Here is a 27,621-nt window from a genome sequence, read left to right on the forward strand (position 1 = left end):
CCAGAAAGCAAGTGATTATAGGATTATATTACGTAAACAAATCTAAATGAAAAAAGTAAGCCGCAGGGATTCTTTGTCGATCACATTAAAATATAGAAGGAAACCTGAGAGACTTTAGCACATTAGTTGACTCAAAGCTGCAATTTGTAGTTGCCTGCATTTCCATTTATTTACATTTTCATTGTCAGAGGGAAGTAGAACCTTCTTTTGCACTTAAACAGCCACACTTTTGGAGCGGTATTACTGACTTTCTGCTTGACTTTACAGACAGCACATCATCAGTTTTTGTGATTTTAGACTCGAGGCAAAATGAGAATGTTTCCCTGATGGGAATAAACCCGGGTGATTAGCGAGATGAGGTGTGGTTTTGGATTTTCTCGCTGCTGTAGTAATATATCGTAACACAATTCTTCAGTGACAGATCTGAAAAATATTTATTTGACCTGGGAGGATCTTGCTGTTTTATATTTTAGCACTTTTTTAAATGTATTTCTGTATTTACTTGTAAAGCTTTCTTCATTTCTGGGGCCTCATACACAGGCTAGAGGGACACATATGACTGTTAGAAAACAATTATGAAGTGAATTTTGCATAATATGGGGCGTTCATTAACCATGACATATGAGGAAATAGTTCTTCATGATATCAAGTATTTATTTTACATGGATTTTCTACTGTTAAATAATTGAAAACAGAATTAAGTTCATCCCAATTAGGATTTGACATACCGTCAAGTTTAAGTATGTATGTATCCTGGCGCACACAATTAAAAATCTAATTTAATACATGCCATTTATAAAATGTATACAGCAGCACAGGAACTGCTGGAAAGGGAAAATGGAGTCAGAATAAACATATATTTAAAACAGTAAAATACATTAAAGGCATCTAAACTGAAGTGAAATGCAGGCATGGGATATACAGTAAAAGTATGCAAAATATTTTTATAGATTATTCATGGCAGTTCACTGCCACAAGGGTACTATGGATAAGAGGGATCGATAAATTATACTTAACACAAAGAGCCAGTTAACCTCAAATGTATGTCTTTTAAGCTGGAGTGGATAAAGAAAGGCCCCAAGTCCAGACAAAAGCCAGAAACTTTACCCCCCAGAGGCAAGAGAGCGCTTGTCGCTACATCAGAGGAAAAGAATTGCAAATGTGACATTTTCATTTTGTTCATAATATTTCAAAACACATCACAGGCTGTAATAAACATGAAAGCTGCTCCTGCAGCTCATTCAAATATAGCTTTCCTCAGTTATGCCCGTGATGTTTCTAATAACAGAGGTACAGTCATCCATTAAGAACCCCCTCGGTGATCTGCTGCCGGGCGCCGTGAGAGATAGCGCATGATCCAGTTGGGCTGCCGAACACCTGAACAGGGAGCACGTTGCAGATCACATTGCCCAAGGCATCTCAGGCTGATGGAAATGAATAACTAATAAACACAAGTCAGGGAAGCTCCAGGCTAGTGCACCTGAATTACCTCAGCTGAGAAAAACAATCAGGCAGAAGCAGCTTCATACAGGGAAGAGAGAAAAAAAAGCCCTGACAGGAAGTCACAAGTCTACTGAGACAGAACTGTGATGCCTCCTCACTCCACAGAGCTCATTTACTGCTCCACCATCTCGATCTTTTCACCTTCACCTTCAACCAACATCAAAGTCATCTCCGACCGCCCTCTTGCAAAGACATGACACCAAAATATCTTCATCATGACGTGTGTTAACACCAGACGGCAGACAGGCCTGCTCAGCCGGCTTCACAGGGTTGGTTAGCCAGAGCCGGCACAAAATATTCCAGGGAACTGAATCCCGATCACTCCGCTGCACCACCTCCCAGACAAGGGTGTTATTTTCACTCAGACTGTGTTTTTCCTTTAACCGTACGCGGCCCAGACAAACTCAGTGCAGAGCCTGAAAGCCTTCACATCAAATGGAGACGTATTCATCCTCACAACTAAATTACACCTGGGTCCTTGAGGTTAAAAATGTGGGCTGAATACAATGATGAAAAAAGGTATAACCTGATGTATTTTTTATCTGAGATGAAAAGAGAAAAATCTACAGAAGTTGTCTGTCGAAGTTGGACGGAGTCATATAAATAAAGCTGCGGCTGCGGCGGGGAGGTGGAGGAGCGGAGGGCAGGCGTGAACACTTCACGCTTCCATGCCCCAAGCTCCAGCTGCGAGCAGATCCTGGTTGTTAGCGTATTGATTAACAAGCACCTATAGCAGGAGTGGTAATAAAAATGGAGATGACAGGCCACTGAGCAGCACCGCTACAATATTGAGCAACAGTTACAGTGACTTGACCTTATTTGATGATTCTGCTCCCTTTAGTTTGTGAGTGTTCCTCCAGTTTTTGCGTTTTACCAGTTTGGAAGTGAACTGGTGTGTTTGTGCTTGACACCCACCACACGGCTGTAGGGCATATGGAATATTTGCAATGCATGGTTATTTGTGAGAGCTCATTTGTAGTCTGGAGCGTCAGAGGATGCGAACACACACCATTTTGCGAATTATGGGGATCGTTTTTTGGAAATGGAATGGACAGAAGAGGAAGAATTCGCTCATTTTCTATTGACAACCATGTAAAAGCACAAATAATGAATCACAGGTAAAATCAGATTTTAAAATGTAATAAAGTATTTTTTTTCTTTTAATTGGGTGTATGCATACACACAAAACAGCACTGTGCTTTGTTAAAACAAACAATATACTGTATATGTCACCATGGATTCAAAAGTTGAATCATTATTGGAGTATTGGCCCGCATATTAGAATGTATCTTGTTTAATGCAGGTTTCAAGGAAAAATAAATTATTTTCTCAACGTAATTCTTCAAAATTATTTCAGTCTTTTTAAAGCTTTCAACTTAGTCTTTTTTTTCCCATATGTAATAAAGACTGAAGGCAGAGGTTTGTTACAACATGTAGCAACTGTGACATTCTGAGTTTGGTTTTTAAACTACTTCTTGAATATCATCCTGTGTGAAACTCATCTTTGTCACATGATCCACTGCAGCGACCTGAAATGTTAGAGGCCCATACACACTTTGCAAATCAGGAGGGTAAACACATTTTAGTTCAGTGATCACAAACAGCCCAGTTTAATTTTGAGGGGGTGGAATCTGTGAAATATTGGCGTAATAACATTTAAATTTGAATCTCAAGTTTTTGCTGTGGCAAAGAGAATACATAATGAAGACGTCCATATGTTTGACACCCTCGTTTCGCAAACTTTTAGGAATAATATAATAAAGGTGATGAGGACAATTTGAAAGCTATAAAATAAGTGTCAAAGTTTTAAAGCTAATGCTACTGTTAACAGAATTCAGATGATTTAAAAGTGAAAGTTTTGCTTTAAAGTTTATTTCACTTCAGTTATTGAGCCCAAAAAAAATTGAATTCATTTCACTGCAGTTACTTTTTGCTTTGCACCAAGAACTGTACACCGTGGTTGACTCTCTAAAGTTCTCATCCGTAGGGATTAAGACAACTAACACAACATGTTTGTGTCACTAGAAGTATTTTAAATTCAAACTCGAGCGAAGGATCTTGTCAAGCACAGTAATGCAGCTTCTCAGCCTCCCACATGAAGAGCCACACCTGAAAGTTTGTGTGTTTTGTAAACGGAGCCCCACGGCTTCCTCTGCACTCTGTGAGGGATTATAGACTTGTGGAGTCAGTGGTCTGTCCCCTCAGCGGTGCACCAGCCTGGCCCAGATGGAGCTTTCTCCCCAGGTCCTCGCGTTATTAATGTACCGTCCAGATGAGGAACGATGCCGCAGCCCGGCTCATCGCAACACCCCCTGGGGGACACCTGCTGCCACTGTACCATACATAGGTTATGTACCCACAGAAAAAAAAAAAAAAAAGAGGAATAGCCATTGCTCTGATGTAACAAATCAAAAGTAGATCTTCAGAGGTCATTTGCTTTGGACGTGCATTCGGAGCCTGGAGGAATGAGCACTTCTTTATCTTTTAGCCAAATTTGCAGAAGCAGGCGGTCTCCCCGATGTGCTGTATTATTGGTCATTAGCATCAAACTCCAGCATCAAAGCGCACGGGGAAGATCTGCCTCATTGTCGAGTGTTTACTGACTTGTGCAGACAGGCCACATGGGGTGAGTTGAGTTGCTACTGGTAACTGTTTTGGTGGTTATTAATGTCCAGGGATGTGACGACAGCCGGCGTCATGCTCGGCGGGGGTCTGCTGTCAGATTATCCTCAGAGTGGGAATTGATTATTAGCTTTGACAAGGAGAATTACGTCCCAGTTATGTCAGGGCCAACGAGGCTCCAAGTGAAGAACATCCCTTTTAACAAGTCAAACGCTCATATCTCCCCTCGCCGGACCAATCACATGCACTCAGATTAGGCGCTCATCCCCGCACCGCTGCGTTTATCCCAGTATATGAGACGTGTAAGCTCCTCGGCCACAGTTTGGACATGCACACACATGCATACGCGCTCATTTACTCGACACATGCATGCCGATGCCCTAATACGCTCGCATGGTAATGTTTGTGTTGCCATGTAGCTGCTAGCACTAAACTCCTCCAGCAAGAGACGCACGCAGATGCCGGCTCACTGCTGATCATCGATGGGGAATGAACCCTTCTGTCTGGCTGCAGGCGCGTATAGCAGAGCATGACAGGTTGTCATGGTACATTGCAGATGCATCCAGTGGTGAGGCGAAGGGGGGCAGTAAGTGTAGCGGTTCCCGTACGTACAGGATTGGTCAGACATTAGGAGTGGAGTCAGAACTCCAGACGTACGCCAGAGAGAGATCAGTTCATTAAGGCTGGGTCATGTTCTATTTCTGTTGGAAGTGAAAATTTCCTATGATGTAAACACGAATTGCTAATACCTCTCAACATGCTTAAATACAAAGAAAATGAGAGGCGGCATTTCCTCATTTCCTTTTCCCTCCAGTTCCCTTCGTCTTTCTGTCTGTCTATGCACGTTTTGCTGAAGAGCTGATCTTTCTCGGAAGTTTCCTGTCATTCATTTTCACACTGAAAAGAGGGGTTATTTTTTTTCCTGCAGCTTGTCTGTAAAAGTGCATTCACACTTCGGCATCTTCTATCAGAGCATGTCTGACGGGGACAGCACAAAGGATTATGGGACACTGCATCCTAGGAATTTACTCCAAAATTTAGCAAAGTTATATTTCACAGTTCTGTATTTCTGTTATTTTATTGGCATCTATTGTCGTTCCTTTGTTGCTATTGTCTTGTTCCGGCATTCTTTGTGTTACCTCGTGACACCATGAGTAACAGGAACGTTTCAGTCAACCACACCGGATCCCTGAAATGTACTGTCTGTTGGTATTACAGCATTAATGCTCCGTAGAATAAGCCGAGCGAAACCTGGAAATATTAGGGAATTTCATAAAATCCCCGGGACACAATTTAATGACCTGAAAGGAGGACATATGTGAGCAGAAGAAGATGTACGGCCACCCCGCTAATAGGAGCCATGTCTAAAAGTAGATCTAGTCAGGGATATCAAAGTCCAGAACACTTAAGTGAGCATCCGTCTTTCTAGTCATAACACTGCAGCTCTGGTAAAGTTCTTATATCGTTCCAGACCCTTCTGCTGCTGTATGTGATTGGCTGATTGCAAACCTGCTGCAGATCCTGCCCGAGGGGCTGGACAGAAGGACCACGTTCTACTCGACAACAGAAGGAAAACAACAGCTCTTTTCTCCCACTGACAAACACACTCGCTAACAAAACAGTACAATCCTCCTGTGTTGGATGAGATGTTTTTCTCTTTGGAGAACTGGAAAATAATGACTCCTTCTCCATCCGAGCGCAACGTCCCACTGCGCCTTCCCAGCACCGACGACGTGATTAGAATCTGACCTTTAACCCGCGAGGTGAGGACGTGGCCCTCAGCTGGAGGCGGACGGTCCCCTTAGGTTTGTTTCTTCTGCAGGCGCCTCGTTCTTATTCTTTAAGCAACTTCACATGTTGTGTCTGTTTATGACGGTGGAGTCAGATGTCTGCACTTATCTCAGAGAAGTAAAGAAATATATCTGTAGAAAGTGTCACCAGGTGGGCGAAAGAAACACTTTGTTTTTTCCACATTAGAAAAATTAAGAGTTGTGAATTACTGGATTATTAGTGACTGACAACTATAATGAAATTATTAACACGTGCATTTTAATGACACCAAATACTTGTTACTATTCCTGTACACAATAGCTGCTGTTTAATGTCATGCAGCATTAATCCTGAACTCAGTTTTAACCGCCTGATAGCAACATGGAAGATGTCAGAATGTATCCGTAGCACTGACAGATAAACACCCTGGAATGAACATTATCTTATCATATTAAGATTTTGTGTTTGTGCGCGGAAATGTGTCTCTTTCTGTTTTTCTCGCTGCTTCTTGTAGCTGTCATACATTCACTGAAATCCAGCCATTTCAGTCCAAGGACGGTCTATATACAGCCCAGTTAATTCTTGAGTAAGTCCTTTTAATAAATAATAAATAGCAAAATAATAATTCAATGCAAGTTTTAGGACAAAAAGTTTACATTCAATGCAGTATATTATTTTGAAAAACCTGAAGGAATTGAAAATGTTTCAGGGGGACGAGAGCAATTTAACAACACGCCGTCTTTAACAATGTCAATCTAGTGAATGTCAATAAACCATGTCCTCAATTTGTAAATATATTAATGCTGAAGGCTACAAAATGCTGCAAATGAACCCTCGCAGTATGGCTCTGATGCTAATGCCTCTTCATCAATAAGGGAGGGAGTTCTCGCTGCTGCATCGCTGATGTATCAGCTCTGGTCTCAGTGTTTGGTTTGATACTGTGTTCTTATCAGAATACGACAGTTCCCACTAATTAGAGTAAAAAAAAAACATTTAAAAAAAGTGATACATTACAGTAAATGTTATTTTCAGTTTGGAGAATTTGTAGGGTCATCCCCGTGACTGGATTTGACTACCTGGTGGGACGGCGTGTGAGTGTTGAGAGCTTTAATAGGCATATGCAACCTCACACCAGACACCGAACAAATAACATCAGTACACTTTAAAAAGCTCAATAAGGAACCATGACATCAAATACAAAGTTGAAATGCTGTAAAACAGTTGTCTCATAAGTTGCCATGCTAGAGTCCAGTCTGCTGCTTCAGCTTTGTTATTCAGTCCATCTGTCTTTTTAAAGGGGTGACTATTAAATCCAGTTTCATCCCATTAAAACTGAGGTCATACAAGTTCAAAACCCCTTTTTTCAGCACTCAATTTCAGACCACTGCTGAAAATACCAACATGAAATACACACAGAGACAATCTCCTTTAAATCTGCGGTTTCCATCGCATCCATTACAAATTCAGCAATTCAGAAAGGCCGTGTGATTAGAAAGCTAAACAATATTCTCTGACGGGCTAATCAAACCCCAGCTCTGTGTTTTCTGAAAGGGCCAAAGATTAACGCAGAATAATGACTCTCCCAAGTTGACCTCGGGGTCAGGGGTCCACATCTCAATCCCGCTGTAATTATACGCTTGCTTTATTTGCTCCTCGCTCGTGTGACCCCTTCCAGCACTCCACTGCTGTTGCACAGAGCTTGCCCTCATCCCTACGTCTCATTAAGACCGACGGTTTCTTCTTTTTCTTAACCAACCACTTCACTGCATTCCCCGCTTTGTAAATGAGGAACACGAGTACAGCGTCTTTTCGTTTACACTGTTATAAGAAAGAGGAATTGTTCATTTATTTGGCTTTTTGTGTTCATTTTGAATATTTGGAGGGTTGCAAACTACAAAATCAGTGTTTCCCACAAGATGAATAATTAGTTAGAGATGGCTTTATGAGCATATCATTAAAGATTTAAAACTTTGCCATTTTTGGCTTCTTTTTGTTTGGTTTTTTTGTTTTGTTTGTTACTATGAATTGAGATTTTGTACAATATTTGTGAAAAATACTCATTCATAAAGTTATCGTTTTTACCTTGAAGTTGGTTGAGAAGAGGATTAAAATTTATTTCACTGTCATATATTTTATAAAGCATTGGGTCTCTGTATTTTTCAGTCACATTGATAGCATTACAGGCACTATTTAAACTAAACATCACCAGAATGTAGAGTAGGCTGCAGAGGTTAACTCCAAATGTCACTGTATAAGCAGAAAGCTCAGTCAATTGCATATTATGATCCTGATTTGCACAAGAACAGTTCCTCGTACGGTCATTCGCTCCAGGCCCAGCAGCCACAGGAAGTACAGTCAGGCAAATTAAGAGCAATCAATGCTGCAAGTCAACAGGCTCAGTGCTGTTTTAAGGAAAACAGGCCAATCAGAAGAAAATGGAAAATGGGCAGGAGTTCGTAGGTGAGACCGTGAATGAAAAGCTTGTTTTAGCTGCCTAAAGGTTAGCTGAAGTCTTGATAATATAATGGTCGTATTTTGAACTGTTAGAAACTTGAAAATAAGCACATCGCTTTCGCTAAATTAACCAAGTGTACTCAGAATAAAAAGAGGGATCTATCTGCAACTGCAAAACAATCCTACAACTTTTGAGCTACTTGCCGAATAATCCATGAGAAGTAAGTAAACTATACTGTGATAAACCTGTTTGTGAAAATTGCCACGAAGGAGTGTCTGCAGTTCATAACGAACTTGTTGTTGCCTCCATGTCACACCGGCTGTGGCAGCAGTGCGCCGAGTCGCGTCCTCATGAGTGGAGCTTTGCCATTCCCGACCGAATTCTTCAGCTGCTGAGTCTCAGCGGAGGAGGGACTCATCGCGAGATTAGAGGATCACCCGGGAACTGCATCATCAGATAGCACCCATCGAGAGAACGTCCTCCTTAAAATGCATAACCATAACAACATAATCATACAAAACACGTTGGTTTTAAACTTATAACTTAAAACACTTTGCTGGTTTTTAAGTACTTATGAGACACTTCCTGATGCTGTTCGGTATAATCGGTCCTCGTCTACCGAGGCTGTTGTCCTGTCCGCTCTGTGCTCGGTTGAAAGGCGCAGAGAAGCCACTGTGAAGAGGTTAATGTCAGAATTTGAAGTTGCATTCCTTTCAGGTCCAGATCTTCACTGGTGGTGATTTAAGTGAGTCATCTCATCAGAAAACATACACAGAGCCGCTGACACCACGGCGAAGCTGTTGTTTTTCTGTGATTCATATAAAGTGCTTCAAGCACCGTGTGGCCGCTCTAAGTTGACAATAAAAAAAAAAAAGAAAAAAAAGCAAACACCATACCAAAAACATGAAGTATTCATTGAGCCCACAGACACGTCGCCGCATTTTGACACAGACAGAAATCAATTCTCCTTCTCATTCGTCAAGGTGTTCAAACATCCCGCTACCTGGCAGGGACGTGTCAGCGAGTTCAATCCATCACAAAACCCGCTCGCCGCCGATCTGACAGATGCACTTGTAAAAAGGTCCATCGCTTCATGTTTTTCAATCAATTCAAGTCCTCCTCTCAGTTGTTTGTCCATCAAAGATAAAGACTCCTGCCTGCTACATGGCTAACATCTTGAATCAAACATTTTCTCCAGTCCTTGTTTGTTGATTAAGCCGAGCCCATCTGTCATCTTTGACAGCCTGCAGCAGCTACTTTGTGCTAACATGAGAGAGTTGTGTTAATTGGTGCCGGTGCTTTAAATCACATCAAGGACCTTCATCTCGTCTACAGATGGGTGTGAAAATTCAGCTCAAAGGGAGATTCGGGACAACGGTCCACTGTAAGCCCCCCCCCCCTCTCCGTTTCAGACACGGAGGAGTAAAGTTTGCTGATGTCGGAACAGAGGTTATACCCTCCGTGCTGACGACGGCACGGGGAGTAGTTAAGTAAAACGACTGCTGGAGGTCAGCGGTCACCAGAGAGTGATGCATGGATCCCAGCCCGGAGATGGCTCCTCTCCAGTGGTCAAGGTCAAAGCCAGACGTCCTGGTCCCACAACAGCCGTGAACATGTCGGCGTTTCCCTGAGATTTAACTCACTCTGCTGGGTTTTTTTTTTTTTCTGTAATTGCCAGAAAATATAGGTCATAGCAAGTTTTCAGACTGACTTCATAAGTCTTTCAAATGAAGTAATAAAGATAATGAAGGCAGAGATTGAATGTGAGGATTAATATTGTAACTGTGTTTTATAGTCACTGCTCATTCAGGTTTCACTTCAGGAATGAGACGAGTCGCTGCCACAATATTAATTAGGGTTGTGATGAAGACACAGCAACCCATTGTGTAGAGTCACCGTATATCTAATGCAGCTAAAAAAAAACCTACTTGGTTTTTGTTTTTGTTTTTGTGTTGTTGTTGTTTCCACCTTCTACCTGATGAGTTTAACAGATAAGCACTTGTACAGTTTACTTTTTTAAGCTGAACATTTATAATTGCCATTAAAGGCAAGTCACTACAGTTGAATGAGAAAAATGTTTTCACAAATAGACAGCAATATGAAAGTCCCCCAGTTTACTGATTACATTTGACAGCATTTTTTTTTTCCTTTCCTGTTTTGAAATGGTTTGGTTGAACGTTCAAGCTTTGCCTAATTAAATGTGCAATCATTTTCAGAGCAGAAGGCTGAACAACAAATGAAGCACGGTTGAAAATTGTTGGAGAAATCAGAATCGGCTCATCAGCCGTAATGTGCACACACGTACACACACACACTTGTACATGCGTCCATAGATATACACACATGCATAAGGATATGCATAAGCAAAATGTTACATTGCTCGAGTAATATAGTGAAACATTTTCAGAATATACTCTATTTATTTAAAAAAAAAAATCCCAGATGCTCATGAATTCAGTTTTCACACTTCTGTCTGTAGGATACTGTCATAAAGCAGCCTTCTGTATTACTGCAAGACGCAAGGGACGTCAGTTAAGTTGTTTTGTTGTTTCTGAACACTCACCGCTCTATCGAAGACTAGATGACTGTATGAAGGCAGGACACACCCTGGAGCCACACACTCATATTCACACCCTTGAGGACTCAGTCACCGACACGTGTTAGACATTAAAAATCAAATAATACTGTGTTACACTGAAATACCTTGTTCAGCATTCTTTAAAAATGGTGTTTTCTCCTACTTAATTGAATTGTAATTACAGCCCAGTCTATTCTCCCTGTGCACTGGAGGTTTCAGGCTTCTCTATCGTGCCTGAAGGATGTGAAATTAGATTTAAAGAGTGAGCAAAGAAGCTTTCCTTCTGCAAAAAATTAATGGGGAAAAAAATAACTGTCTTAAGGAAAACAGCTTTTTTTTTGCAGAGTGAAGGTTAAGTCTGATGCTCACTACGCAGGATGATGTTTGTGAACATGAAAAACACATTGCATGGAAGTATGGGTTAGATTTATGTCCAAGCTGAATATTCATGGTCTTAGTCTTTGATGTGTGTTCCAAATAAGTTCACCGTTGGAAAAAAAATGAATGATTTACATTACTTTCACATACAGCACATAGCTCAACAGCAAAAAAAAAAAAAAAAAAAGAAGGAAACTGCATTAAGGAACATCTCGGGGAAGGCTTTCAAAAAGCTTTCAACAAAAAAAAAAACAAACAAACTCTCCTAAAGTTAGGAGGAGTTTCAAGGATTTATTTTTTTTTTTTCATCACTTTTTACTCTTGTAGAACTGAAGATCAGGCTTGGTCTCAAGACCATTTTCAACATCTTGGTCTTTACCCAATGCATTCACGTCTCCTCGTGTTCAAAGCGCCGTCTCACCCGCCTCCCTGTCAGTCACACACATGTATTTTGTCTCGTCTCTACTGACCTTCACTCCTCAGGATATTTTGCCACCTCTGCCAGTCGCTGGTTAACTCATCAGTTATATATTATCAAGTAATCCTACCACTAAAAAAAATGATTTGCACAGTTAAAATTGCTAATCGTGATGAAAATCAATATCCAATGACGAAAAGCGGACTGTTACGTTAATAGGAGAAACTGTCTGGCAGACCATTATTAATGCTGTGTTAAAAAGTGATGGCCAAACTGATGAAATAAGACAAAAGATAAATAATTCTGTCAAAGAACTACCCTGATCCATTATATCCAGCCTTTATTTAGAATGTGCTCTTGTACACATGATCTATTTTTCATGTGTACGTGTTTCAGAGCAGGAGGGATGAGGTGCATTCACCTCTGCAAGGTACAGTAAATATCATTCAACTTTCATGCAAAGCGGCTCTCATGCGAGGCAGCATTTTAATCTTCAACTTCATTCTTTTTTTCTTTTTTTTTTTTTGTTTTCAAACCGCCTGTCCCATTTTTTTTCCACCTTTCTTTCTGGTTCCATTCAAAGGAATTGATTTTTGTTTTGCAGGTACCACTTTACCATTTTTCAATTTCAAGTGAACTCAGAATTCATATTGCTGGAAATAAATCCTCCCCGCTTGGTGGTATAATAAAAAACAACTTTTTGCACCCCCGCCCCGTCCTTCCGCTCGCTCACCAGATTTGAGAGAAAGGAGCTAAACAGAGTGGCGGCAGCAGCGGCACATCAGCATCACTCAGTGGAGCTTATTAAACACAACTCCTCGCCGAGTCGTAATTTACCACTTAAGAAGGACTTCCTGCACAGTTTTGGTTTTGCACCTGAAACACAGCGCAGTATAAACATGATTAAAGATGTAAAATGCATATTTAGCCCATGGATGAGAAGACAGTGAGCGGGGGGGGGGGGGGGGGGGGGGGGAGAAAAAAAGGCTGGAGGGAGCACAGCGGATGATGGCCCAACATATAATTAGTGGATAAAGTAAACAGCCCTGGGGGAAGCCAAAGGGCGGCCTCGCGCCTGGCAAGTGGATGCTCTCTTTCTGGCATCCTCAGTATCCTTGAGGCTCACCGAGAGAAAAGCGAAGCAGGAAGTAGCAAAAACTCAGAGTTCAGTGAATAGCAGTGGGGTGTGATCGCTGGTCCAGTGTGTGTGTGTGTGTGTGTGTGTGTGTGTGTGTGCGTGTGTGAGCACACTCTGTGCTGCCACAGACTGCACTTCAACAGTCTTCTCCCATCAGTTAGAGACTGCATGTTGCTCACACTCTCAATTGATTGGTGGTTGGTCTGTAACCTTGGCAACAAATGCCGCAGGCCAAAAAAAAAAGTGTTGTTTTTTTTTGTTTATTTTTTTTTTTCTTCTCTCCAAACAGTTTAGGAAAAAAAATGCTTTGGAGAATGAAATGATACTGGTTTAACTCATGGCATTTATACAGTAATTTGACCTTCACATCCTCCTCATGTCAACAGGATAAAAGAAGAGATGCTCTTTGCAGACTTTAGCTGCAAATTTCAGAAAATGTACTGGCTACAGGGGCGGGGGTGTTGGGGAAAAGATGACTTACCTGAAAAAAGAACAGCTTTGAAGTTATTCCATCTGCCGTCAGAAAGCTCCGACGGAAGAGTGGAAAAACAAAAACTTTTTCAAACATCATGGTTAATAAATGAAACTGAATTTGACTTTGAAGGAGCGGTGCGGGTGTGTGTTGTGACTCTAAATGAGGGGCTTCCGCTGAGACATATGGATTTAACAGCAAACAAAACACCTGATAAAATATACATAGCTACAGTTAGAAGTAACACAGAGACACCCTGGAGTGTATTCAGGAGGTATCAAGATGCCTTCTGTGAGTGTCGTCCTTATCCAGGCTCATTGTGAAGTTGTCCAATTGCAGTTTACCTTTCCTTTCATCGGTCCACATTTCGTAGCCCATAACTTGTAGGAAGAGATCGATCACCGCAACACTTCACCGATCTCAGCTGGACTACAAAGTGGCTGTATGGGAGCTTTTCCTCTGTGAAATATAGGTATTGAAGCAACTAAAAGCTCCCAGGCTGAGAGAAACATGATCCTCTGGTGTGGTGAAACTGCTGTGCTTTAATTTATTCATTCTATGTCTGAGAGAAACCAAGTTTCATTCTCCACCTGCCAAATTCTAGCCAAATAATAAAGCTTGGTGGGGAAGCGTGATGCATATGGCGCTGGTGGGACATGGAGATGGAAAGCTGTGGGAAGGAGAGTGCACATTTTCAGTAAAAATCTGCTCCTCTACAGTGAAAATGTCAAACTGGAATAAGGCTGACAGTCTAACTGGACAATATCGGCGCGCAGAGTGAAAACAGGAACCCCTAACCTCACGGGGCTGAGACAAAACCGACAGAACTTTCAAAAGAGTTTCCAAATGTCTTAACAATATTTGCAATTCTCAATTCAGGTTCTGTGCTTCAATAAGTGCAAGAAATAAGCCTTCACCTTGTGAGTCTGGTTTTCATCCAGGTCGGACTTTCATTCAGTCACAGTCTTTTGTGAGTTTTACTATTGAAGACCACGTCTCCACTGAAGAGATGAAAGATCTCATTTATTTGATCTTGAATTCTCAATTGTCTTTCATATCATTTGTACATCTTTAACAAGCTGCTCGCAACCACCAGTCACATCTGGGAAGGTCTCGTAAACACTGAGCGAGTGTCTTACGACATGCGTGCAATCTCCAGGCAAATTCTGCCCCAATTCACTTGGATTGTGCAACAATCCAGCAATATTCAAGGGACAAACTCAAAAAACCAATTTAGCGCAATTCTAAAGTGAAAACTGTTGCTTATGTGGAGATTTTCTTGTATTTTGTGTTAACTAGATGCAAATTGCAGCAGTTCAGGCCTCTGTCCTGACTAAAACCCAAATAAGTGCCTGTGGAAACAGAACTGTGTGAAAGTGGTGCAGCTCAGGAGCGTCTGCTGAGAAGACCGGCAAGGCCTTCACAGCCAAACTGGCTTTGAATAATTTCCTCCCAACTGCTAAAAGTCATTTTTTTGCCTGTGTTGTGCTTAAATCACCATTTTTCTCACTTAGTATTTGTTTTGGTTCTCCACTGTTTGTGGCTGATTCTAACTTAATGAGGAGTTTTTTAACAATGTGTTTTAATAAGTTAAAAATTCAGTTTGTAGAATAGATTTTGTTGCAGTGCATTTACTTTACACTAAAGCCTGATGTGAAATAGTTAATTCAGGAACAAAATGACTATTTGGAATCCAAATCAACGAGGTACACAAAGTTATATTGGACAATTTGATCAACAGCCTTTGAAATAAGTGCCTAATACAGGACTAGTATTCTCTATCTGTAACAAGATAGTTTATATATTTTGTTTTGTGTTTATTTGAAAAGATTCTCGATTAGGGCCACAGAATGCAAATTGAAAAAACGTATTAATGTGTCACCTTTTTTTAATAGATAAACTGAACTCATCAAATGCTCGGCAAATAATTGATTACTGTGGTTATCGATCGGGTTGAAGGTATACAGCGCCTTCCATATGCATAACTCTTAACCAGATTTAGTGTAGATTTGTTTTTTGTTACTTGGCCTTTCTAAATTAGTAGTCCAACATTAAAGCTGAAGCAAAGTTGAAGATGCTGGGAAACCAGAGAAATAAAGCAATATGTATGTATGTGTGCATAGCAAACACAATCTTCACTGTATTTCATGTTATATTTGAGAGAATGTCGATGTTGGTGAAATCCGTTTTGTATATCTTTTTTATATACATATTATTAAAAACAACTTTATTTGAAATCTATATGGGATTTTTATGCAAAGAGTTTTAAGCAGGATATTTTATTACTGAGTCAGTAAACCACTCAGAGTTAAGAGGTTCGGTGGAATGCATATGGACTGTGGTGAGTTAATTAGAAGGGCATACAGTGTAAGTAAACAACAGTTTGTTTATTTATTTCATTACCCTCTGGATGATGTCTCCCAGCTTTCTTCGGGGATGACTCACATATCATGAAAGGTGTTTTCTGGTAACCTCGAACATAACAACTATATTTTTAGAATTTTCCCAAGAACTAACACACACACACACACACACACACAGAGTAGCTGGAAAAATAAGGAGGAGAGTGGGAGATCTTGATGAGAAGATGAGAACATATTTGTTTTTGTCAAATAGCTGGAGGAAGAACTCAGTCAATGTTAATGAGTGGCAATTAGTTTTGATTAAAAAATGAGATTGCTCCCCTACATGCTATGCAGCTATATCAAAACAAAATAATGATTAATTTCTGTTGGTACAAGACATTATTGTCAACAGCAAAAGTACTCATGCAGCAACGATACAATTGCTCTGAGGCCGAAGAGGAGGAAAAACATTCATTTAGAGACACGGCTGGGTGTTCCTCCAGAGATGCTCGTAATGCGGTGTGTGGGTGCTCGTGTACGCGCGCTCACATAAAAGAGTGTCCGCGTATGAAATGAACATAAAATGGGTTTGCGTGGGAGGTTTCTGCATGTGTGATTTCTCCCACATTCCACACTGTAATCCTTATGTTTTTAAATTGTGAGTCGTTATTATTTATTTGGCGTTTAATGCTCATTTAAAGTTCATTTGGTTTTACCTTTGAACACAGTTCATTTTTATGTTTTTAAATTGTGAATTTTCAGCTTCTGTACTTGGGGCTCTGTGGCCGTGTAACGAACTAACCGCCTCTGTTTATGACTGTGTTCACCCTCCGCAGCGTCCATTGTAATTGGGAAGTGGTGGTGTGAGATGGAGCCGTGTTTGGAGGGGGAAGAGTGTAAGACTTTGCCCGACAACTCTGGATGGATGTGCTCCTCTGGGAACAAAATCAAGACCACAAGGGTGAGACCTCGCACGCACAGCAGCGTCCATTTGCACGCGCACATTTCCACTAACGCATTCTCACAACACACACAGTATGCACTCATGCATACGCTTGTTCTGGTGTGGTCGAGCATCTTCTGACGGAAACGTCCAAACAATGTCTGCATGTTCCACCAGTGCACACTCTCACCAGACAGGTTCAGAAGAGAGTCTGCTACTAGCGGTATAGAAGTAATTTGTATTTTGCCTTAACGAAGCTTTGCTGCTTCTGCTGACACCGATCCATGAAACATGCGCAGAACCTGAACGTAAGAGAAGAATGAGCACAGATCCCACCGTATGGAGATTAATGAGAAGGCACATCTGCGCTACTTGTATAACAAGATTGGTCCTTTTGGGTGAGAGCAGCCGATCTAAGGGGCCATAGCAGTAAAGAGTGCAGATAAAGTGGGCAGTAAACAAACAGGTGGGCTCTGCCTCAGGCCACACTCCTCTCAACTCCTCTCAGAGATAAAGTTAACGGCCACTCTGCTCCCCCCGCTGCCTCTCGGCTCGGTAAACTTACTCCAAATGCGGCATGCAAAAATAATGAAGGGAGTTAAGTCCTCGAAGCCGGCGGTGACAGGTTGATCACCTGATTTGTATTCACTTAATTGATCCGCCCCGCCTCCTTCCTTTTTAGAGCTTGGTGACAATGACTGTGAATAGAGGCAGAGACGAATGTGATGGAAGGGAAACAGGGAGCAGCCAGTGAAGGTTAGACCACACGGGGCCTCCCAAGGTTGTTGTGTGGATTTATACGCTAGCCAATAGACATAAAGCTTTCACAGGGGCCCCCTCTCTGCCCCGAGAGGTTTAGAAATTTTCCAAAGAAGTTGATCGAATGCCGTCTTGCCAGCCTGCCAAGGTAAGGTGTAGTACTTTGTTCCCTTTGAAGAATGCATCTCCAATTCTTTATTCAGTCCTTTGCACAATTTCAAATAAACTTGGAGAGATAATTGCCTTCAATCCTCCAGTAAATTTTCTGCACACGGCAGGGACAAAAAGAAAGAAAAAAAGCTATGGTATCGTATTAAAACTCTTAAGAGAAGAGGGCCCATTAGGTCAGGCCTGAAGCTGCTTTTCAACCCAATACACACGTGTCCTTTTTTCTTGACCCTCTCTTTGCAGAACACCCAGCCATACTCCCCTTTTTAGCTTCTGGAAGCAAAATGCAGAGGATGCGTCAACAGAAATTGAGCTGCATTCTTGCTTCTGTAAAGGTTAGTCTTTTTCTTCAGATGTTTTTTTTTTTCTTTTTGTCTCTCTCTTTTTCTTTCTCTCTCTCTCTCTGTCCCTCTCTCTCTCTCTCATCACTGTGAGTGCTGCTTGAGTGTCGGGCGGTAGGAGTGGAACCAACTCATGTTCAATGACTTCCCATTAACCCAAATACTCTGTGCGAAATAATCAAGTGTGTGTTTACATGCTGTGCATGATTAGGCAGGCGTGACACAAATACTGATCGCTCTGCCACCCACGGTAAATATTTATCACCTGGCACAGGCGGTACGCACATAAATAATCAGTAAATTGCCACGTTTTCTGCAGAAATTGTGGCACTTGTATTACCCACAGTACATTCATAGTGTACAGTAAAAAGTCGCGCTCCAGGTCCGCTCCTGAGCAGAAGCCTGCTGTCTGTGATCAGTGTGTAATGGCAGGATCAGCGCTGTCTCCTCTCATTGCCTCCTTTGTTCCGTGTCCTGCTTTTCGCTATCGGTCACTGTGCGGATTTGATTACAGTGGCCCACACCGGTCTGCCAATCCCATTAGGCACTAATCTGTGACATGCTACATGCTCCTCTTTGTGTGCGCCCCCAGTTGTGCGTGCACGTCCTCGTTTGATGTGTGTGGAGCGTCGGTGTCTGCCAGTCTGCCGGGCAGGCCTCTTTCCTTTTTTGGTTGCGCGGCTTCTTATCAGAGGCCACTCGATATCCCGATCCCCCCTCTGAGGGTCTTGTTGACGCAGCTATCAGTGCGCAGCATAGCCCACCGGCTACATGAAAGGCCTTTTATCCTGCACTCCGCTCTCTTTTTTAATCAACATTCCTCATTCACCTGCCTCTCTGGCCAAATTGCCTCATTTGTATTTGTCCTGTCACAAGCTCACAAAATCGCAGTGTTTTTCTTTTAATACAGTTTGAGCATCTTTATTTGTCACCTGCCGCGTTATATTTTGCTCTGGAAAGTGTCAGCGAGAGGCGGCGAGGCGGACACGCGTACACGTTCACGCACACAGGCGTCTTAGAGACTTCTTAGGCATCTTTCATGAAAAACGTTGGCATGGAAAGTAAGAAGCCAAACAATATCCACTTCCTGACACCCATGTCTCTTCTTTTTTCTTTCTTTATGTCTTTCAGAGAGGGAGCCCTTCATTGGCTGCTCTGTCTCAGCAGACAAGGCAGGCCCTTTTGTTTGTGGAAGTCACAGTGAGAGCGAGGCTGGGGAGCATCTTCCAAAACACTCGCCCACCATAGATCTGCATTACCCGCTCCACTGGCTAAATAGATCAGTCCATTTCTGTTCCCTCCAAACAATTATACAACTTAAGAGAGATGGGGAGAACGAAGGACTCTGTAATATACAAATCTTCTCTCTCAGTGATTCTCCTCCTTTTTAAAGAGGAAAACAAATATGCTCATTTGACAAACTCACTGTTAGTGTACAGGAATGAATGTAAATATGTTGTTCGTATCAAAGCAGGAGTCTGATATCTATTACAGCCCTCATTACACTTTACATAAATTTCAGCCACGTTTTGTGATAATTTCACACTGCAACATAACCGGTTATTTGTGTATTATAGTTGTTTTAAAGCATAAATACAGCATTTCCACTATTGAGCGTGAAATTGTTCAGATTATTGAGTGCAAAGCAATGATTGTAAGTGGATCAGTCCGTTTATTTCATCATCATTTCCACTTTTCCACACCAGCCAGTCCAACAAGATTCCCTCACCTTTTGGACAGCCGCATGTCCCTTATTAAAAGGAGCACAGCGCACTTTTTCAAGCAAAATAACACTCTGTGACGGGATTCAGCCCGTCTTCGAGGCAGTCTGAGAGCAAACGTGACCTGCCGGCAGACGCATCGCCGTCTAATTTGTCAGATCTTGGGAAGGCGCACTGCAGTTGATCCAAATGAACCCGAACCGGCCATGCCACGCACAGCATAACCTCACCCGGGAATGATGTGTTCCACCTCTGCCTGACAACACTGCTCCTTCGCCTTCAGCCCTGTATGCAGTCATCACCATGACAGACAGACAATTATTCACAAATGGTGGGAAAAGATTTTTGCCTAATTTTTTAAATTGTTAATGTCTGTGACTTTAATCTTTAAAATGCAACCCAATTCCCAAAAGTGCCCCCATTGTCATCCTTATGACGCATTTACACAGGTTTAGGGTGAAGGAGTTCATTCCAAGAGCTACTGATTAATTTATACTTCTTTTCTTCTTTTTTCTCCCATTGTCAATGTCACATTAAATGGATCTTGATGTATTTTGTTGTCTGGAGTCTTCTGTTTTTAGAGGGTGCTGTTTGAAGAGGTTTCTCTGCCAGCATGATTGATTTGTTCTGCACTAAACAAGAAACGGGGAAAGGAGAGGCTGTGTTTGCACTAAATTCTTTTGCTTAGGCAATTGTCCTTGGGTCGTTTTGCTAACTGAAGTCTTGGTAAATTGCAGTTTAATGCGGGCCGCAAATTAGGATGCAGACGCCTAAGTTGCCAGCGAGACGGGGCAGGCGGAAAATCCTTGAGCGATCCGCCGCTACCTGCTGCACCGCTCAGCTGCAGAGGACGACAAAGAACAGAGGACACTGTTAGTCTCACTCACATTCGCATTGGGTTGAAATGACAACATTTGCATACGAGCCCCTCTTTTCCCACTAACAAACCTCAAGTGAATTGCACCTGAGATAGAGAGCGATCCTCCGCTCTGCTACCTGTTACTGCTCCTGTTCCGGCGGAGGCAATTTTGATATGTTGCCAGGAGGTGGATGATACAGATGCAAATGCCGGACAGATGAGCCCAGAGGATTACTCTTTAAGGATGATAGGAAGACAGAAAAGAGCAACTCTCTCGCGGTGAAAAGCGCCCTAACACGACTCAGAAGAACAATGTGAAAGCTATTTAAAGCAAACAGAAGAACAGCTGCGGTTCCTAAACAGTGCCAGGCAGGCTGTAAAGCGAATACACCAGCGCTGCTGCTTCTTTAGGAAGGTTCTGTCAGACAGGTTTTATAGCATCTGGTTCATCATGTCACGTGACCTTAATTTTCTATGAAAAATAATGAGCAGGATGTTTGAGACAGGTTTTTACAGCTTTGTATGCTCTGGAGAGCTTTCTCACAGGTTTTTCTTTTAGTTATGAATCATATTTCAAACATAAAATCCGTAAAAAAAAAAAAAAAATAGGCATTCACGTCAAACAGGACAGTGAAGACTGTCTGAGGGAAATTTATGTATTCTAACCCCCATCTCACTTTTTCCATTTGATTTAAAACATTTTCATGTCCTGATGCCATTACCATATCTTGGGTTTGTCCAATAAAAACTTTGAAACATTTATCACTTAGTGACAAAGTATTAATAACTTGAGTATGCAAACAGTCACATTGTTCAGAATTTAAACATATGAATGAAATGCAACATATACCTGCATTCTGGTGGATTTGCACATTATACTGCAATGCACGTCGTGTACATTTATATTCAGTAAAAAAGACTGTACAGTAGAGAGTTTTAATACTGGCATTGCAACGTGATAATGCACGATAGTCAGTGTACTATATCAAGCAAAGTATATTAACCTCAAGCAGCTACAAGTACATTTAAGGACACAGATGAATCACTAGCATGAAAAAATATATATACAGCGGTATAAATACTGCCATGACAAATCCTGAAGTTGCACAGAAGCCATCTGTTAGTTACAAGAAAGTACATAATTACAGTCCAGGACTGACTTGATTTTATGCTGCAGTTTTAACGTGCTGAAAAGCTGAGCTATGCCTGACATGAAAAATATCAAAGCTGCTATTATAACATGAGATTGCATTATTCTTTACATCAATTTTATTTTTTTTCAAGCAGCAGATGCGACAGACATCCTGGTAACAGTTAATTGTATGCAGCATCAAAAAAACTTTTCATTGTTTTCATTGAAACGTTTATAATCCGGTTTGTCAATTCCAGTTGTAAAATGTATAATGAAGCTTTTGTGTTTCAGATATCCAATAATTCTGATATACATGATTTTGAGGCCGTGCCGACAATCGGCGCGGAGCAGGGAGGCGAATTCCACTTTTACAAGAAAGCTGAGGGCAGAACTGCTAATCCTATTTGACTTGTGTGAATGATTCAGAGCCTCAGATTTTCATTGAGAACTGAGGAAACAATACCAAGAAATATGACTTCAAAATGAAATAACTGACCCAATAAAATTATGGCTGCAGAGCATCAAATTATTCTGTCAAATCAAACGGTATCAGCAGTGTGCGGCGCCGCATTATGAATACAGACACACTCAGAGTCGTGGCTAAATGAAAAACCTGAGAGCCTCTTTCCTCAAATAGTCTCACAATAAACCACAATATGGCGGGTGAGTACAGGTGGCCGGTCGTCTACCCACAGAAAAAAGGTCGGGTGAATTACCTGGCTGGCGTTCTAGTATGTCCAACATATTGGAGCTCTGTGCTAAAGCTTATCCAGCCCCATGCAGCAAACCTCCATAATCAAATCTGCACACCTGGCTACCACCTGCCAAGCCTGCTGGAAATGTCACGCCTGTACGTCTTAGTTTGAAAAGAATTATGGGATTTCTAATTGGCCCCACAGTGGGCGAGGAACTTCAGGTACTTCTGGTGTTAAAGAAGTGGAAACTGTGATGAAACACTTGCATGTTGTTATTCTGCGGATGGTTTAAAGAAGGCAGTGAACTCAACAACTCCAACAGCTGCAGACATCATGCACGGTTTTTATTGAGCTTCAGGTCGAGCAGGACGCTGAAAAGCAGGACATTCAATAGCAGTCTCAAGGCTGCACAATGCACCATTGAAATGTGTCCAGGTCTGCAACTGAGGCTGAATTAGAGTCCCTGAACCAGAGTCACGGAGAAACAGCTCAGACTCCACAGCGGGGGCCCCGAACCCATTTAAGCAAAGCCAAAGTCATTTTATCAAAATGGAGGTAAATCCACAGCTGTGATTGGCCGACTTACTGCGAAGGTCCAAATGAAGGTGGAAAAGGGTGCAGGAACAGGGAAGGAGGAGGAGTTTGGAGATTGCTTTAAGAGAAAGTTGTCAGTAACAACAAAGTGCGTTTACGAAGCAGACATACACAGCATGAAAACACACAGAAAAAAAGGTTTATCTGTAATTTCCGCTGTATCAATAAATCCCACTCTTCATTTCCATGGAGGTTTCCTCTCACATTGCTGTCTGATAGCGGGAGGTAGGACAGGGCTGCGCAGAGCGTCGGCACTTCAAAAAAAAAAAAAAAAAAAGCTCCCCTTGTTTTTGGAAGCGAGTGAAGGAGCGATTCCTCGGGGTTTAATCCTCACACTCCCGTGTGTCTTTGTTCCATCTAAGTGTATGTGTGTTTTCTCTCCTCTCCTCTTCCTCCTATGTGTTGCAGATTCATCCCAGGACCTAACAGCGAGCTCCCGTCGCAGGGCTGAGCCAGGCTCTTCCCCTCATGTACCCTTTTTCTCTTCCCACCGAACGGACTAAAACTATTACATCCACGGCTACTGACTGGATTACCTGGGACCACAGAAAGGATATCCACCCAGATAAAACAGCTTTGCTCGCGTGGTGCCAAGGATTTGAAACCAGACTAATCCCCTGTTTGATCAATGAGCCCCATGTTGGTGACTCTCCTCTTCCACACAGCTGTGGCCAGTTTCCGACCCACTCGCTATGTTTTCCTCACTCTGTCTCCTCCTTCAAAAATTGAAACAGCTTAGTGGGGGGGTGGGGCATTTAGAGGTTGTTAAAACATTATTTGAACGCATTCTTGCCGCCTGCCTGGAGCTCATACAAACATAAGAGAATCGAGGACACAAGAGAGGGAAATTACCTTGATATCCTTTATTTTATGTTGTGTTGGACTGGCTACCTGAGCCGGATGGCTTTGCTGAGGCTTTACCGAGGTGATTCGGCTGAAAAACACTGGATTTCTAGTACCAGCAAACCACTGACAGCCTTTGAGTTTATGGAGAATCTTTGAGAGGCTTCTGGTTTCAACCTCATGACCTCTTCGTCACCCTTCAAGACGGACATTTTGACTTTTATCGGTGGGCATGTCCAGTGTAAATCCATGAGCACCTGTTTTCTTTGTATGTAAGATAATTTGTGTATATGTACACATACAGTATATAAATACATGACTGATGAGATGACAGATCCAAGAAGCTGAAAAACACATTCAGGACTGTTTGGAGCTCAATCCCAACGGTGGAATATCGATTCGCCCTTGAACATAATCCAGAGGATGCTGTCCCAATACAGTGTGTATATGACTGCTCCGCGGTGTATCAGATGATTTATGAAAAGAGGTTCTCCTTACTTTTGTCAAGCAGCAATGTTGTTGGGTAAGCTAAAAAAAAAAAAAAAAAACGTGCATAGTTTTCTGTTAAAACGAGGAAAACACTGTACAGAACTGCCTCTCAGATGAAAGCTGCACTAGACAAAAAAAAAAAAAACAAAACAAAACCCTGAACTCGCCACTCAGATGCAGTGCAGATTTGGAGTAGGTGCAGAGAAGCTCCAGTCATAATCAGACGTCACCTGCGACTGAGGAGCGTTGTCATGGGCGAGACTGTTTGTCACGAAGAGCCTCGTCTCGCACACCAGAGAGCGAGATGATTTATTCCAGATGACAGTGGTAAAGTCTTAGTCACAATTGAGAAACATAGTTATCCCCCAGTAGATATAAGTACATTACAGGACAGCCTTATGAGAAATAAAAATGGTTTTCTATACTGATATGCTGTCTCCCATTCCTCCATACGGTGACTGATATTTTGAAAAATGTCCCTCTTATGGCGATCTGATGCGCTGTAATATGTGGGTGGAAGATCTTGTCAGAGTTCCATTTATATTACATGTTAACATTGTGAGCAGAGTTTTTGCTTGAGTAAACAAGCAATCAAAAATGGCACAGGACGAGTATGAAAATGACTTACAGGCACACAAACAGACACACACACACACACATGCAGGCAAACACAAACGAATATGTGATGCTTCATTTATACAATTCCCTTGGCGGCAGAGTGGATTTATCAAAACAGAGCATTCAATTCATCCGTGCAATTAGAATAAAGATTTCCAATATCGGGCCAGGCGAAATTCCACATGATTTTCAATATCAACCTCCTCTCCCGGCTGATATTAGATTCGTCTCTTGTCCCGGCGGACCAGGTAGTGTGCATTTATCATTTAGGAATTTGGCGAGTTCTGTGGCGCCGGGTTCCTCGCTGAGCAGTCACAGAAGGTATGAAAAAGACAGACACATCAATCTCCCAGTGGTCTTGCCAGAATTATGAAGGAATATGCAAAGGCAGAGAGAGAACTCGAGCGTGTTGTTATTTTTTTTTTTTTTCCCCCTTCTCAATGGGTCGTTACTTTCTTTGTTTTCTCAAATCTAACAGGATTCACTGTCCTGCAGTCTCACCGATGTGAAGGAGTTTGTCCACAAAAGTGTGTGTGGGTGCCTTCATGTTGCTGCAAATTAACATATGACAGTATATGTGTGTGCATTTGTCTCTTTCACCATTCCTCTGTGTGCATTTTGAGAGAGTGTACCCAGACTTAGTGAGACAGACGTCCCGCGTCGACGCACGATGAAGATTATCCTCGAATTCGAAGCTCGTGCAGGAAATGAAGAGATTTCCCCGTGTCTACTTATGCAAGTTCTAAGTGGATTTTTTACTTAAAAGGTGCTTGGGGATCAGAAATGGAAGAGGTGTTTTTTCTCATTCTCTTTTATGCCCTGCTTTGCTCTATCTAGAAATGATGGAGTCGTGCTGTGGAGGGAGGTCCTGCTCCGTTTTAGACAGAGCAGAAAGGAACACAGCATGAATAGATAAGAGGGGCCAGGTCCTCCTCTTTTCTCCACAGCGCTGTGCAATCTCAAAAGAGAGACATCCATCAAGTCCTGCCGACCTCCCGCTGAGACCGGGAGACAGCCATGTCCGCATCACGCCGGACGGCTAATCAACGCCTGACAGCAAGGACAACCCTTTTCATACAGCCCAGACATGTGCAGAGGATGCCGGGTGCAGTTGTTTATAAAACTTGCATTAGTAACTTCCAAGGGTATCTCAAGTAAAAACCCAAACTTTGGCCCTCAGCACAAGTTAAATGCCTGGTTGCTTTTAAGGAGCTTTTAGATGGAGCCTTTGCTCCTCTGTGACAGCACTTCCATCTTTGCACTTTATCACATTCATATCCTTTAATCACTTCGAATAGCAACCTATAATTTGAGGGAAAGGGCACACTCCTTACCTGTGGGGGCTTTGCAGCCTGTAATTATAGTCATTATGGGCATGAGTCATTGTGAATATCAGCTTTACAATGAACACCGACTGGAGCTGGACAACTAAGAGGACTGCGGAATATTATTGACACTAAAACTTGCTCTTCATGGTCGCTATTGTACTGCATTATTGCCAAAGCCCCATTTTCTATAAGTAATAATATATTTTATATGAGGCGGCCTTATGTTGGATAAAATTCGGCCTTTTATTAGATTAAATCCACAAAGAAGGTATAATGTTGGCTCTATCATGATTAACACATTAAAAAAACAGAATATTTTTAACAAGACTTCATGTTACTGACAAAATTTAAAGGTGGATTCAAATACTTGACAGTTTGAGTTTGCAAAAGTAGAAGTTGAAACCGCTAACAACACAGTGCAAAGTGAAACACACCAATTCCCTGCCGCAATGCTATTGTTTGTAATAAATGAGCACACAGTCTGATGGGTACGCAATACATCACTGTCCCAGTCCCATGACACTGTGCCACGCGCCCGCCAACCACCAACACACTTGTCAGCCAAATGACTTGCCAGTCTATGATTGTCAGCAGCTGCCATAATGATAATTTATTTCTCTGCCGCTTTAACACTTCCTCACCTTATTTTCTCTCCAGTTTCAACCCAAAACGCGGCGACTCCAAATCCATCATGTTCCCCACGTACGGCCGAGTGTTGAGCGCGACACGTCGAGTCCCACCAGGGGCGCCCATGTCATCATGCGGGTTTTTATACCTCACACTTTCCCATTAAACACAGAGCATTTTTCATGGCGGTGACTCAACGTGGCCGGACGTCTGTCAGCTCTCGGGTTTTCTCAATTGTTTGCCGCTTGGGAGCAGATGACCAAAAGCTGGATTTGGGAAAAGAAAGGCGTAGGATCCTGAAGAGAGTGATGTATCGTTCAAAGTAGGAAAATATAAGAGACGTCTGTGTATTCTTTATTTGTTGTTGGTGTTGTTGTTTTTTTTTTTTTCCTCTCAGTTCCTCTCTGTACATGTCACATCTTACACAATTGTACAGAAATGGAGAAATGTACAAAAAAAAAAAAAAATACCATGACCTTTTCGTGGGGGGGATGCAGTCACGGTGGAAGCACCACAACGGAATGAGAACACACAACATCGACCTGCAGGCTTTGAAAACGCTTCGCTCAATCTCATGTCGGGAGTCCTGCGTATCGACCAACCAGAAGACGGAAACCGTGAAGTCTGTGTTGTTCAAGGTGTGGAGTGGGCCTTGTCCCGGGGGGTGGTTGGGGAAATTCCTTTTTTTCAACTTGGTTTTTACTTTTCCTGGATGAGAAAGTGCAGAGTAGAAATATTTCATTAAAGCACACGTAGACATAATTTATTGTAGAGCAGAATATGAGCTTAACATTGGTGACTGAGGGAGAAAATATGCAAATAAAT

General features: G+C 42.1%; 1 protein-coding gene across 3 annotated transcripts in view; it reads left to right on the forward strand.

Annotated features, from left to right (window-relative positions):
* The window catches only part of tafa1b (TAFA chemokine like family member 1b), a 119,847-nt gene extending 94,626 nt beyond the window's left edge, over positions 1-25,221 (forward strand). The window contains exons 4-6 of one of the 3 annotated variants that reach the window (XR_003931438.1): positions 16,516-16,640; positions 17,793-17,884; positions 23,300-25,219. Coding sequence is in view for 1 of the 3 variants with exons in the window: in XM_030090764.1 (XP_029946624.1) it covers positions 16,516-16,640; positions 23,300-23,317 (143 nt within the window). In the remaining 2 variants the exon portion in view is untranslated. Of the gene's footprint in view, positions 1-16,515; positions 16,641-17,792; positions 17,885-19,021; positions 20,164-23,299 lie in introns of those variants that run through there. The other 2 variants (XR_003931439.1, XM_030090764.1) reach the window with 2 other exon arrangements.
* Positions 25,222-27,621: the final 2,400 nt, after the last annotated feature.

The sequence above is a fragment of the Salarias fasciatus genome, chromosome 5 (genome assembly GCF_902148845.1).
Source record: "Salarias fasciatus chromosome 5, fSalaFa1.1, whole genome shotgun sequence".
In the NCBI taxonomy this organism is placed as follows: Eukaryota; Metazoa; Chordata; class Actinopteri; order Blenniiformes; family Blenniidae; genus Salarias; species Salarias fasciatus.